A 15,871-nucleotide genomic window follows, 5' to 3' on the forward strand; every position below is an offset into this window, starting at 1 on the left:
TTTAATAATTAAAAAAAATTGTATTTGCCATAGAGATTCTTCATGAAATGGATTATGAATTTTTTTCAAAACCAAGAAAATGATTTCTGATAAAATGACTTTTCTTTCCATACTATAACCACTACTACCAAGAGTACATGCATTTTTTATTTGACACATTATGAAGAAAAGATTTCAGTTATTCAAGATGCCTTATGGAAACGTACAAAATAGTACATAGTTTTATTTTTTTCTTTACCAAATCAGAAAACATCCAGAATCAAATTCAAGACTTGTTAGTAAAATAAGCATAACTCAATGACAGATGGCTATCAAAACGCTAAGAGGAAGTTAAAGCTAGTGTTTAACCATTTTGTCTATTTTTGTGACTTAGAGAAAATAATTACTGGCTTCTACATTGTGGTGTATATTATGACTATTCTGTATAATCACATGTAAAATGAACATTTAGAAATTTAAATAATATTTCATATTAATATGGCTTTTTGTATTTACAAATATTTTAACATATTTCTTTAGTATTTCTGAAATTAAAAATAACTTGGCTGCTTCATCATTCAATTTAATAGCTATTTTTCAGGGATTAGTTAGAATTTATATTTAATTATTAAACACTGAAATAAATGCTACAGAACATGGGGTGATGAACACAGATCACAATTTTCAAGCATATTATAATTTATAACCGCAATGCTATGCCCTCTAACTGACATGTTTACATTATTTAAAGCATTTTTAAAAGCATCACTCAATGCCAGAAGCCCCTCAAAATAAGTATAAATAAGAAGTAGAAAGAGTTACACAAAGCTTTAGGCCAGATTTTCTCCCTGATGTATTCAACCTAGATGCAGTCACATCAAGGTTTGATGTTTGACCAGTTTTTCTCTTAGGAGCAGTCTCTTCTAGATAATAAAAACTGATAGAACAGCTATAAAACTTGTAAAATGCCATTATAGGGGTCCCATAAATGTAAAACTGCCAATAGAGTTTGGGGATTTATACCTAGTTTTCATCCCTTCACAGAGGCAAACATGCTCAAAGCCATTATAATCACCCTTCAGAATCAGATAATATTCTGACAGCTCAGTTTCCCTGACAAAGGAGTCCCAGGCAGGATCCAGGAGGCCCAGGTGTGCTGTGTCATGCCAGTATTTAATGCAGTCTAATATCAGATAGATGCTAGTGAGAGAAAATACTCTGAATAAAGAACAGATAATAGCATGGACAGCCACTCATTGCAAAATTACTTGTGCTCATCACGCTGTGAGCTTTGTATTAAATTTTTTCTGTCAAGTGGCAGGAATCATGGGGAGAAGTGCCTCAGAAAACCCTCCTTGTAACCTTGGATAAGGATCTATAATATTAGGCTTTCATATGATAATGGCAAATGATGCCCTTTTTGAAAAACTGCTGACTGGTAATGAAAGTTCTAATCAGATTGTGGTTGGAGGGGACCAGGAGGTGGGAACGGTCCCTGTGACAACCTTCTTCCCCCCACCCCTTTAGTAAATTTAGCAAACTTGACAAGATGGGTGAGCCTGAGAGCATTTATCTTACATGAATTTCCAACAAAGCCCTTGAGGTTGTTTTATAAAACGAGAAGGTGGCGGTTTAATAAATGCCTGGCCACCTGAGGCACTTTCATTAAAGGCTTTCTCTAGATAACATCACAATGCTTGCGATATTCACCTGTGCTCCCTCTAGAATACAAACCTCACCTCTTCAGGGACAGTGGAGACTGTATGTGAAGGCATGAAGGAAGATGATTCCATTTGCCTTTTGGTGCACAAACTGTGAGTAACACCACTATAGTTAGACTTTATATTCAAATGAGTTTATTGTCTTCTATTCAAATGAGTTTATTGTCTTCTATTTGAATGCAAAATTCTCCAAGAAAAAAAAAAGTGAGGACATTGTGGAAGAGTTATCAGTGATGAAGATTAATCCCATGCCATTACTTCAACTACAGCAATATCTACTCGTTTAAACTATATACTAACCTTTTAAGAATATTAAAAGTATTATCCTTTATTTTAACTTCCTAACTAACCCACTTACTAGAAAACTGCAGGGACTTGAGATGCCTGACAAGATATGGAAGTTGATCATTCCTCTAAGTAATATAAGGCTTACTGTTAATGAATTTTTAATGTAATTTCTAATGTCAGTGGACGCATTTTCAAGTCAGAGAAAGCCAGGGTAAAGAGGCGAGATTCATAGATGTTTTCATCCATTTCAGTGGACTTACCATCTGTGTAGGCTTCTCTGCGCAGATGTCCTGGCTGGTGTTTTTGTTTCTTGGCTGGTCTGGCCTTCTGTACTACAGCAGCACTCACGTTGCTGTCTGTAGAAACAGGACTTGTGGGTCTGGGGCACTGGGATGCATGAAAATGGCGGCGGCCTGAGAAAAAATATCAGAGCCAAACTCAACAATAAAGTTTAACAGTAATAATCAAAATAAAACATTAAAACTAGAAATATCCCTATTTAAAAAAAAAAACCTTAAATAAATGATTTTAGTAAACTATGCTGAGTTGCTTCAGTCGTGTCTGACTCTGTGCAACCCTATGGACTGGAGCCCGCCAAGCTCCTCTGTCCATGGAATTTTCCAAGCAAGAATATTGGAGTGGGTTGCCATGCCCTCTTCCAAGGGATCTTCCTCAGTGGCTCAGCAGGTAAAGAATCTGTCTGCAGTGAAGGAGACACAGGAGATGTGGGTTCAATTCCTGGGTCAGGAAGATTCTTGCCTGAAAAATCCCATGGACAGAGGAGCCTGGCAGGCTATGGTCCACGGGTTGCAAAGAGTCAGACACGACTGAGACCAAACTTATCCTAGTAAACAACAGGATTTTTGTTATGCTGCTTGAGCTATCCACCGGAAAAAATAACCTAAAAGTATTTCATAGTCTTTTTTTTTATAAACCTTGGTACTTTTATTCTGCTAAAGTTCTTAATACCTAGGCATTAAAGAAAAACATTGTAAATATTTTTGCAGCTACCATCACTAAATTGTTATTGTTAAACAAAACTGTTAATTAAATTTTAACATAATATATCCAATGTCTGTTTCTTTCTCAAAAGGAATAGCCAGAGCCCTTAAGAAGTCCACGTTCTAAGAATAAACAGTACAAAACATGTCCCTTATTTTAATTGAATATGTTTGTGCTCTTTTCTGAAGACAGACTCCTAAATTTGAGTACATTCTCAGGCATTTTTTCTTATGGTGGCCTAAAATTTAGCTAGCTCACATACCTAGACCGGCCAAAACTACTCACACCCCTGTTCTCTTAAAAGATATTTATTTGCTTCTTCTGGATATTTAAAGTGATCCCCTCAGAGACTTTTATGTTTTTTGGTGCTGGTGTAAGTAGTTTTTCATTATTTTGATCTTGGAGGGACAATATTCACAGGTGATAAATGAATCTGATACTCAGACATGGTACACTGCTGTGCTCTCAAATTCTCTGGCTTTCTTACAGAGACATGGTACAGCAGCACAAAATATTTAATCCATAATGGCAATGGAGATCTATTGGCCCTATCCTTGATCTTTGTTATTTTCATTTCTTGAAATTCCAGAGATTCAAATGCAGAACTTTCTGTTGTATGACAAGAAACTTCAGAGAGACCAAGACAACATGTGTTCTGGCTATAAACAGTAGCAGTCATAGAAAGTAAAATCAATACATTTACAGGTGATAACTGAAGCATTAAATAATAGATACTAATGTGGCCTAGTGAGAAACAATGTGATTGGATTATTCATTCATATTAACTTCAAGCTATATGATAAGCAGCACCCTTTCAGGAAAAGAACATTTTAATAGGCAGACTCCAATGCATGTTTCATTCATTATAATCATGAGCTAAATGAAAGTCAGAAGAGCTACTAAATTACAATACAATGAAATATTAAACCAAAATCTCTTTAGCTATGATGGAGACTACTACAATTAAAGTTACATAACCATGAAAAAAGAGAATTAGGGCTGAGACTGAACCCATTTCTCATTCTATTGTGTAAGGCCATCTACTGCTCATAGACCCTGAGGCATGAGGTCGTTTACAGATGAATTTTCAAAATTATTTCTATGTCTCGTTGATTCAATGAACTGAAAAACACCCATAATACAATATGAAAGCAGTAGTTTGAGATGCTTAATTTCATGTACTTATTTTTTTATAGAAGATTAAAAAATAAGGAGAAACAAAAGCTATATATAAAGTCAGATGTTATTTATTAGGAACCATAGATTGGTTTGCATATTATTTTATTATACGCAGCAGCTCCTAGGGGAAAAAAATGAAAACCGGTTTAATATCTTCAAGTGTAGGCCTGGCTAAAATAAGTATGCATTCTACAATAATAGTTTGAGAGATATTGGACATATTTTTTTCCTATAACATATTCTTGATTAATAATATATAGAAAAAAAGCTTTATGAAGTGAGTTAAATTTTCTTTGAATATATTCTACAATGATAAGAAATAATGACCAATTCAACATCTAAAGAGACCATGGAAAATTCTTTTGGAACATGGAAAATAATTGCAACAATGTGATAGTTACTAAGCTAAGAAAAAATTAAATAAGATAACAACTATTGATCTGCTGTGATAATCTTTACTTTCTCAGAAATGTCTCTCTTTCTTATTGATCACATTATTTTTATTCTATTTGTATATTTTTAGTTACCAGAAATATCACATATATTAAACATGTATAGGAATATATATATTCCATTTTACAGAAATTAAAATCATGTGAAAAATATATACTTAAAATTTTTTTCTCATACTATTTACTTTCTAAACAAAGATGGGAGTAGGAAATAAGTATAAGAGAATTAAAACATAAGAATGGATATATAGTAATTAAAAACAGGCTACTAGCAATAAAAGGGGAAATAGAAAAAATATTTAAGCATTTAGATTAACTTGCTCTCCAAATTATTAGATTAACAATGTTTAGTTTAAGCATAGAACATACTTATGCTTGCAAAAGTATAAATTATTATAAATATCTTTATATTTTCTCAATTAAATTAGTATTCTAATTGAGAGGCATGAAAAGAATGGGGGTTAAGGAGAAATAGCCCACTTTCTAACAGTTGAGTGTCCCCCCAGACATTTATCTATTTCTCCTAGATAATTTCTAATTACATGGGATGAGTGAACTACCTCAATTAATTTTATTTTGGTGACCTTTTACATCTTAAAAAGTATATATATAACACAATCTCAATTGATCACAGGCATTCCAAAAGAAGTTGCACTTATATTTGCTAAGACTATCTTAAGAGTGAAGACTTTTCATATGATTTATTAAATAAAATAGAAGATTTAAAAAGTCTTGTCAAGAAAAAGGGAGTAGGCATGATACTTCATAATCTTGGACCTTGGTCTCCTTGCTGTGCTGTGCTTAGTGGTTCAGTCCTGTTGGACTCTGTGCGACCCCACTGATTGTAGCCCACCAGGCTCCTCTGTCCCTGGGGATTCGCCAGGCAAGAACACTGGAGTGGGTTGCCATGCCCTTCTGCAGGGGATCTTCCCAACCCAGGGATCGAACCCAGGTCTCCCTCATTGCAGGTGGATTCTTTATTGTCTGAGTCATCTGGGAAACTCCGCAGTCAAAACCAGGGTGGTGACAGTTGTATTTCATATAGGACATAAGATTATGGAGATAATCAGCAACTGACAAATACACATAGAATTCTCTTTTTTTTTCCTCTTCGAGCTTGGTGAGAAGTGTACAACTTACCAGCAGCATCCTGCATTTGGCGCCGGGCCACTTTCAGACCAGCATACTCCGCTGCTGCTGCGACCGCCTGGGCAAAATCGGCATCAGTGAAAAAAGAGCCATCAGAAGAACTAACGCTGGAGCGTCCGCTGGAAATGTTGTCCTCCTCTGAGGCAGAGCCCCAACCATTGATCATGGACCCGGTGACAGAGCTCTCCAGGTCCCCGACACTGGAGGCAGGGGTCTGCTCCAGCCCACGTAACAAAAGCCTCCTGGTCTGCATCTTGGCTACTTCCATGTCGGCTTCGTCTTCTTCCTCTTCTGGCGCATCCGTATCCATATCTGAGACAAGGGGTCCTGAAATGTAGCCGTAGGTGTGGGGTGGGGAAATCGGCCTTGGAGGTGGAGGTGGGCTCACCGGCTGCCGTCTGTAGGAAAATGAATAAACAGGTATGGCTTAGCTCATTACTTAGGACACAAAAGTGTAAACTAACCCAGAAATCCACACAGTGGTAGTTTAGTCGCCAAGTCTTGTCCCACTCTTGCCATCCTATGGCTGTAGCCCACCAGGCTCCTCTGTCCATAGGATTTTCCAGGCAAGAATACTGGAGTGAGTTGCCATTAAATTCACTAGCTTCCATGGAGCTCATTTGTTCAGGAAAAGCAATGGGAAATCAGGGTATGCTTAAAGTACTATTTTTGAGTTGTAAGAAATTTATCTCAATACCAGAGGTACTTTTAAGAAAGCTGGGCTACCTTTTGATTCAAGCTTAATAGAAATAGACTCATCTATGGATAAGTCTCCTTATGTTTTATCTTTTGAGTTGTTGTTGTTCAGTCTCCAAGTCACATCCAACTCTTCATCACCCCATGGACTGCAGCACACCAGGCCTCCCTGTTCACTTATGCTTAGTTAAAAAGGGGTGAAAAAAAGTGGTAAGCAATACCTATTTTGAAATTGACACCTATGTATTTGTCCTAAAGCATATGGAATCCTGGGGCTTCCCAGGTGGTACATTTGGTAAAGAACCCGCTGGCTCAATGCAGGAGACACAACAGACACCAGCTCCATCCCTGGGTGGGGAAGATCCCCTGGAGGAGGAAATGGCAACCCACTCTAGTATTTTTGCCTAGAAAATCCCATGGATAGAGGAACCTGGTAAGTTACAGTCCATGAGGTTGCAAAGAGTCAGACATGACTGAGCATGCACGCATGCTCTATATGGAATATTACTGACAGCTTATAATGACCAAAGACAGTAGACATTAGTTCTGATACAGGCTGCTCCGTCAACGTATAAATACGTTCCCTTCCCTTTCCTTCATGGTCACTCCTACCACTGCAAGTGAATGGACATACTCATTTTGACTATAGAGAGTAGAATTTTATAGGATTAAAATATTATGCATTGAGCATATGATACAATTTCCTTTAGATTTTATTCTATTAAAGAAACAGCCAAGAGTAATTTTTCTCCAAATTGCTCACTTATAGATATTATTAGCTATTTTCAAGTATATGACTTTTACCATTATTCCTCCTATCTGTTTAACAAAATGTTTACAGGTATTTTTCTTGGTGCTCTGGATTTAAGTTCACAGAGTTAACAGTCACTGGTTTCCGCCATCTCTCCACAGATCTAGAGAACCTCAGTTAAAAGCAGTCTTTCCTCTCCCCTCCTGCACCATCAAACACAGTGAACAGAAGATGACTAAGAAGGCAGAGAGCACTTAGACAGTGGAAAGCAAGGTTTGTGGGAGGAAGTTATTCCCAAGTGGGAAGAATGCCAAGTGATTAACTCCTAATTGGGAAAGTGCCTGAAAAACAGGGAATGCATATAGTGATTCCTACCTGGAGGACTACCTAGTGATGTGCTCAACAGTGTCAGTCAGTACTCTTGCTGCTGTTCAGTTGCTAAGTCATGTCTGACTCTTTTTGACCCTATGGACTATGGCAAGGTTACAAAGAGCTGTCTAAATGAGGTTGCATGCTGAGTTGCTTCAGTCATGTACAACTGTTTGCAACGCTATAGACTATAACCCTCCAGGCTCCTCTGTCTGTGGGATTCTCCCGGCAAGCATACTGGAATGGGTTGCTATGCCCTCCTCTAAGCAAGGTTAAAAAGGTAATAGAAGGGAAATCTCTTTTCGAAAGGTCATGACAACACTTCATCAAACTCTGAACTCCTGAGAATAAAGAGGATAGAGTCACATGTACCCCAGTGTTCACTGCAGCACTGTTTACAATTACCAGGATGTGGAAGCAACCTAAGTGTCCACTGACAGATGAATGGATAAAGAAGATATGGTAAATATATATAATGCAATATTCCTCAGGCATAAAAGTGAATGAAGTTGGAACATTTGTAGAGATGTGGATGGATCCAGAGTCTGTCATACAGAGTCAAGTAAGTCAGAAAGATAAAAATATTATATATTAATGCATATACACGAAATCTAGGAAAATGGTACAGCAGAATGATTTGCAGGGCAGGGATAGAGATGCATATGTAGAGAACAGACGTGGACACAGTGGGGTAAGGGGAGAGTGGCATGAATTGGGAGAACAGCATAGATACATTTATACTACCAGGTGTAAAGAGCTAGTGGGAAGCTGCTGTATAGCACAGAGACCTCAGCTTGGTGCTCTGGCATGCCCAAGAGGGGTGCACTGGGGGTGGAGGAGGGAGGCTCAAGCAGGAGGGGATATATGTATACACATGGCTGATTCACTTTAGTGTACCGCAGAAACTAACAGAACATTGTAAAGTAATTATACTCCAGTAATATTAAAACAAAACAACAAAAGAAAAACAAACCTGCCAGTCTAAGCACTAGTGCAGGAGGGTAGGTGAGATCAGGATTTGGTGTTCTCTGGTGCCCTTATGGCTTGGGAGACCAGCAGAGATAGAGTATGAATGCCACTGACTGGTAGTCTACCTGAAGATGTGGCTAAATTGTTCAAGGACTACACACGTCTATAGATGTTGTCCAGGATAGAGTGCTTCATCAATGGAAGCTGGTGCCAGCCCCCTTCCCTCAGCATCCTTATGATACTCATAGAGCAAGATGAGACAGAACAGTCATTAGGGCTGACCAAGAAGAAGACTGGATCCTTGTCCACTTTACTCTTTTTATGTACCCTCATCCTTACCTGAGCACTTAAGAGAATTGACTGGGAAGAGCAAGACAGAAAGTGATTAAAAATGGAACACACTACTTACTCCATGTCACCATGGCTACAGACATGTGCAGTCTGCAAAAAAATCTGGAAGTGTGTCATTATAGTTTTAAAATTAATAAGATCGAGTAATATATTAAAAGAAAGCATACAAACAAACCCATATAGTTTCTGGTCAAGATCTAATTTGCAGACCTGCTACAGAGAGAAAAAGGGAAGTTCAGTATAGCACAGTGGTTAGGGTGGTGGCATGATAGTTATTTGAAGAAAAAAGTTTAGTGCTTTTTATTCCAATGAACTGAGACACTTCAATAAACATGTTTTATTAACACAAATAGAAAGCATTAAAAATGAAGGATTACGAAAAAATACTATAATTAACTAATTGGTTGAGCACCTACTTTCCAGCTAAGTATTATACAATGTTAGCTTATTTAATTCTCACAACAGCATTCCAGGGTATTTATGTTATTATTGTTTTAACAGATGAGGATATTGAAATTCAGAGGAATTAAAGACCTTGCCAACGTTCCCATGACTAGTATGTATAAAATTTAGAATTTAATCTCACAGTCCATTTCCAAGGCGATGGCCTTTCCTCTAGGTACGGTGTTATTATACATATATATTCACATATACAGGCTTCCCTGGTGGTGTGAGTGGTAAAGAACCCACCTACCTGCCAATGCAGGAGATGTAAGAGATGTGGGTTCGATCTCTGGGTCAGGAAGATCCCCTGGAGGAGGGCACTACAACCCACTCCAGTATTCTTGCCTGGAGAGCCCCATGCATAGGAGGGTTACAATGAGTTGGACACGACTGATGTGACGTAGTACACATACACGCATGCACATATACACAGATGTATGTACATATGTAACATATTGATATATACATATACACAGTTGTTTAGTAAAATGTGTTATTTTTCTTCATTTCTGGGTGGTTTCTAACGCATCTCTGTGTGGCACTAGAAGAAATATGAACAATGTACCAAAGCTGAAGTTATTTAAGAGATTAAAATAGATAATTGCTTCAATATGGAGTATGTTATACACATAGGAGGAAAACCTTTGTTTAATTTGGATTGCAATAAAATACCATACTTAAAAGTCAATTTACAGCCTTTGTCAGCAGGCACATCCAAAATACCACAAGAAACTTCTTTTTTTAAATACATGTAAGACTTTTTAGCACAAAAGGAGCTATTTTGACCATCTATGAAGGGATATAGGACAGCCAACTTCACAATGAAAAGATGTCAGCATTGTTGTATGTGGATAAGTCACATTATGTGAAGCCAAAACATCTTCATGTTAAATGAGGACTGGCTTTTAACTACCAACACCCTGGGCAAATGCTGGGGAAAGACAGAAAATTTTATTCAAACCATCTGTAAATAAGGCAAGCCCAGGGAACGTGTAATAAACATGTCCAGTTTGAAATATGTAATATATTCTATTTGAAACCAAAAAGCTATTTCAAGATGCAGTACTCAGGTGGGACTTGCCACAAATAAGCCTCAACTCCCCTCAATTTTTCCCTCTGCGGGGTTTCAGTGTCTTCTGAAATAATGTACAAGTATGGCTGCGAATCTCAATACTCTAGGCTCCTGCAAAAATGATGCCTTCATAAACATGTTCAAGAGAAGAAGAGAATAATTCCATTAATTTATGAAAGCAGGTATCTATATAGTTTACCATAAACCATTTGCCAGGCAAAAGATGAAAGGGAGAAAATACGTACCTTCGATTTTTTGCTAAAACTGGTATAGCTTTAATATTTTGTATGATTAACTATTCCCCAGTTTTTAACAGACAAGATATTTAATTTTCCTTGACTTGTTTTCCTTCCAACTATATCATACTCAGTTCATCTATACTAATAAGATATCAGTGAATTTCCTATTCCATAACTACAGTAAACACAATAGTATCAGATACTTTTGAAAACAATATATGCAAATACATTTAATTATATTATTTTCATAGGCTGAAAAGAGAGATGAAAGATTACTATTATGTTAGTTTAGTTTATCTAGTCTTAGACAAAAATGGAATACCTTAGAAGCTCATTAGAATGTCAAAATTGTATTATCTACAATAATGCTAGTATGAAATACTTATCTAATTAAATATTGCAGTTATATGGTTTTAGCTCAGTAATTTCTTATTCATGTACATTACACTATTTATAATGTCCATAATCAATAAACATAAAAGTAAAATATGTATTCATTCTTTAAACATTTATTCTGTATCAACTATGGTGAAGAAACTTCTAGGTTCAAGACTAAAGGAATCACAAGAAATAAGACCTTAGGTAATGGTTTACAGTTTGCACTTTAATACAGAAATATTCAGTTTTAAGGCACTCACATTTAATAAACTAACTATGCCACCAGGCCATGGCAGACTGTATTTTACAAAGATGTTCGTAACAGTACCTTCTATCCACAATGGTCTTCTGGGATGAGAATTAGCCATCCCTTTGTCAAGAGTGGGAGTTTAGTTCTATGTCCTGAATCTGGGTGGATCCCACAACTGCTCTGACCATAGAATATGGCAGAAGTCAGACTGTGCCAGTTCTGAATGTAGCTCTTAACTGGCCTGGCAACTTCTTTTCCCTGACTTATAAGTAGGCTGCTGCCATGAAAGAAGTGCCACTCCCCTGAGATCCCCGTGTTATGAGAAGCCTGGGCTATGGTGGGGAGACCCTGGAAGATGAGACTGCATGTGGAGAGAGAGGCCATGGAACTCTGAGATGGCAGACATATGAGTGAAGAATCTAACTTGGAAGTAGATCTCGCAGCCCCAAAGACCAGAAGAGGCCACGTGGGTTGGTGATGAATTACCCAGTTGAATCCTTTCAGAACTTCTGACTTGTGGATTGCAAGTAAAAGAAAATGGTTTTAGGTGATGACATTTTAGTGTTGTTCATAGGCAGCACTAGAAACAGGACTCAGGCACTATGCTAGAAATTCAATTAAATAAAACAGACATAATCCTTGACTAAAGGGACTTACAGTCTAGTGGAGGCGACAAACAGTTAATTAAACATGCTGTGATAATGCAGTTTTCTCCAAGCTCCAGGATAGAAGATATCTAGGGCACTGCGGGAACATGTAGAATTGGCTCCAACTTAGAGATGGGGCATCAGGGAAAGACTGTATGGAGAGTATCTTCCATTTAATCTTGGATGGAAAGGATACACAAGTATTGGCTCCACAAAAGAAAGGGGATAATGGTGTCCCAGGAAGATGAGATGGCCAGTGGAAAGACCTCAACATGGCTGAGAGTGCTGGGTGTTCCAGCACTTGACTCTTTGGAAATCTGGAGTAAAGGCAACGGCCACAGCGAGGAGGGGAGTGAAAATGGCTAAGCATGGGGAGGCACGCAGGGGTCAGATCACAAAGAGCCTTGATTGCTCCATTAAGGAATTTTGCCTTTATTCTAAGGGAAATGAGAGGTCACTGAGAGATTTTAAGCAGTGGAGCGACTTGATCAGTGTTGCATTTTAGGAAAATACCTCGGCACCGTCTGCAGCAAGACGATTAGGATGAAGAAAGGGCAGGGCTAAAGGCAACAAGACCACTTATGGACCGTTACCGGAATACAGACAAGAGAAAACGGCTGGAGGAAGTAGGAAAGTGCCTTTATGGCTGGAGATACGTGCATTGCTCTGTGTGATCATCAAGCAGTAAAAATCTGCAGGAACCGGTACTTGGCTATAAGGGTCTGATTCTTTGGAATGAACTTTATAGAGAAATAACTATCTGTCTTTAATGAATGTATCATTAGTGGAGTGACAAGAAACAGAAGTCATCTACTAAATGGGTAGGTTTCCGAATAGGCTAAGGGTTTGAGAAGAGGCTTGACTCAAAGACTTCACTACAGATGGGGATTACAGGATCATGTATACTATCAAAAAACTAGACATGACTCATATGTCTAATATTGAGGAATTTTTAAAATAAATAATAGTACACATTTGTTTAAGGTGAATATCTAAATAGTCATTGGCATGGAAAAATTCACTTTTCAGTGAAAAACAGTACTTTATAAGATTATATTGGCAAATATATCATCACATCACAAATTCAAAGCAATGTGAGATTATATAAAGATGAAGGTCAGAACAGATCTTTACTGAGGACTTAGCAGTGACAATTTCTGACTACAGAGATCCTTGGTACTTTTGTATTTTCACTTTATCTGTATTTCCAAAAATTTCTAGGGTCAACATGTAGGATACACCTTCAACATAGAAGAGCAGTAATAGTTTTTTGTTTAATGGGCTTTCATCTACTTCTTTTTCAAAAATATTTTCAGGCAAATTAAACATTTTATTATTTATTTTTTTTCCCCGTGCTGCACAGCACGTGGGATTTTAGTTCCCCAGCCAGGGATTGAACCTGTGCCCCCTGCCTTGGAAGCACGGAGTCAGCACTGGACCACCAGGGAAGTCCCATGGGCTTTCATCTACTTCTTCTTAGTGCCCAGGGTTATTTCCAGCAGCAATCCTGGAGATAGGATTCTTAATACCTTCATAGACTGAAAGTCATACCTTTTAAAACAGGCTGAATGTAGTCATAGAGGATTTTGGGTACAGATACCCAGTGCATTTCCCAAGTATACACGTTCACCTTGAATTCACTCCCCTAAAACAGTAGCAAGTAAGTCAACTTCACATTCTCCTCTAGTAAAAGATTCCGTTTATCAGATTTTTACTGAAGAAAGCTTTGTGGAACTTGATGACGGGAACAGGACATAAGCATTGCTCTCAAAGAGCTTTTGACTTAAACAGGGAAAGAGACACAAATCGCCAGCGCTAATGCAACGTGAAAACCTGATTACTGTGTTAGCAGAGTGGCGAGCAGACCATTATGAAAAGTAAAGAACACGATGAGTAGATTTTTGCCAGAAACAAGAAAGTTGCACAGGTGGTACATCTGAACAGAGCTTGGAAAGATGAGAAATGCTGGCCAGGCCATCAAGAGAAATAGCATGTACCAAGACACCTGTGCTCAGTGAGGACACTGAGGATTTTGGTGACAGTCATGGCCCCCACCGCTAGCTCCAGTACTGCCTTCTGTGGGCTGGTTCCTGGCATTGCTGACAAGGTGTTGGTGAGTTCAAGGCAAATTCAGGGAATTTCAAACAGACTAATTAGAAAAGTGGATGTGTGGAAGTATTGGGAGGGAAGAGGTAAGTAAAGGAAAAAGGACTGTAAAAGGTATTAAAACAGGGCTAAATAGTTAAGACTTGACTCTGAATGTGGAGTAACATTACTAGACTGGTGGGTAAAGAAAAACAATGTGGACAGTAGACAGAGAAGGTGAGGTAAGTGGTGATCGATACAGGGATACAACCGTATTTAAAGGGACCAGGACTGAGGGCCTGCCTTAGGGGCTCTAGGAAAGGAAACGTAGGAACAAAATCAAGAGTATTTTGGAGTTAGAAATGAAGGGACTTGGTGAATAATTTAATTGGGGGAATGGTAGTAAGATAATAGAAAAAATTAAGAGAAGGCTTTATATTGATGATTCAGCGGTTACTTTCTGAAGCCTGATAGAAGCAAATGGTATAAGCCGGCATTCAGAGGACTGAGGTGTGAATAAGAATTAGGAAAGTGACCAAAGAATCTTACAGAGTAGGAGAGACCAAGAGCAGCATAAAAAAGGGGAGGCTAAAGGAAGTTTAAAAGGTAATAGGGTTAACTATAAGGAGAAAGGATTGAATCAAGAGGAAAAGGCTGAAAAGGCAAGATAGATAAGCTGATTTTTGATTGCGATCAAGAAAGGTGAAGAGGTTGACCTAAGGAAAACAAGAAGCGCTTTCCAGGAAGAAGATACTGGGTACCATTTGTAACACAGAGGAGGATGCTAAGGAAATAGGTAATTTGAAAGAATGAGAAAAGAATGTTGAGATATTTCAGAGCTAACAGCCTCTATTAGCATCTCATTTTCTCTGAATAAGAGTGGCAGCAGAGATGGTTGTGACCTTAATAGGGAAAAGAGATGTCTTATTTGTTCTCAATCTTCCTGAAGTTCCATGGGTTAATAACATTAAATTTAAATGTCTGGCAATCCAACTTCCCCCTTGTCACGCAGAAGAAAATTTAACTACTTCCTTCATTTTACAGAGTATATCAGTTAAATTTGGTAATAACCTCTTACTGATAGAATAGTTCAAAGCACTGCAAATTCTGTTTTGATCTACAGAATTCAAGCAGCATAAACCAGAACTTGTTATTCATTCAAGAATATTGAGGGGAGATCTTCTGAGGCAAATAATATACTCAGTTTCAAATGAAATTAGGGATACAGAAAATAATATATATATATAATGTGTCAAGGACAATAAAATACTACAAACAAAATCATCAACAATGAGAGAAGTGCTGACATGATGCAGTAATAGCTTTTATGTGGTAGAAATGACAAGTGAAGGATTTGTGCATAACAAACGTGCTGGTTGGCAATGCTGAATACATAGGTTAAAAAATCTAAGACACACACACAAAGCTGATTTTTGATCATGATCAAGAAAGGTAAAGAGGTTGACCATTTCAAAAGAACAAAGAAGAGTTTGCCAGGAGGAAGATACTGGGTACCATTTGTAACACAGAGGAGGATGTTGAGGAAATAGGTAATTTGAAAAGTAATGTGAAACATACTATTAGTAGCTTAGACAAAAGGACTGTAAGCTAACTTAATCTCAACCAAAGTAAAGATACCTGAAGTCAATACAAAATGAATATACCAAATTCATCCTGTAACATTATAGCTTTTAAAGAACAAATCACTCTGCAGTCTGAATTTGCAAAGACTGGAGGAAAATCTCTCCTTCACAGACTAAAGATATGGCATGGCCACGCATAAAGAAAACTAAAATATAAAACCACCCGTCGTCAATAAGATGTTATAAGATAAAAAAAAAATGATTAGC

At 37.7% G+C, this 15,871-nt stretch overlaps 1 protein-coding gene across 6 annotated transcripts in view; it reads right to left on the reverse strand.

Annotated features, from left to right (window-relative positions):
• The window catches only part of ROBO1 (roundabout guidance receptor 1), a 1,292,670-nt gene that overhangs the window by 16,721 nt on the left and 1,260,078 nt on the right, over positions 1–15,871 (reverse strand). For all 6 annotated transcript variants that reach the window (XM_070790446.1, XM_070790260.1, XM_070790403.1 and 3 more), the window contains 2 exons: positions 5,762–6,168; positions 2,249–2,401 (listed from right to left, as the gene is read on the reverse strand). In XM_070790446.1, coding sequence (XP_070646547.1) covers positions 2,249–2,401; positions 5,762–6,168 — 560 coding nt within the window. The remainder of the gene's footprint in view (positions 1–2,248; positions 2,402–5,761; positions 6,169–15,871) is intronic.

Source organism: Bos indicus, chromosome 1, assembly GCF_029378745.1.
Source record: "Bos indicus isolate NIAB-ARS_2022 breed Sahiwal x Tharparkar chromosome 1, NIAB-ARS_B.indTharparkar_mat_pri_1.0, whole genome shotgun sequence".
NCBI lineage: Eukaryota > Metazoa > Chordata > Mammalia > Artiodactyla > Bovidae > Bos > Bos indicus.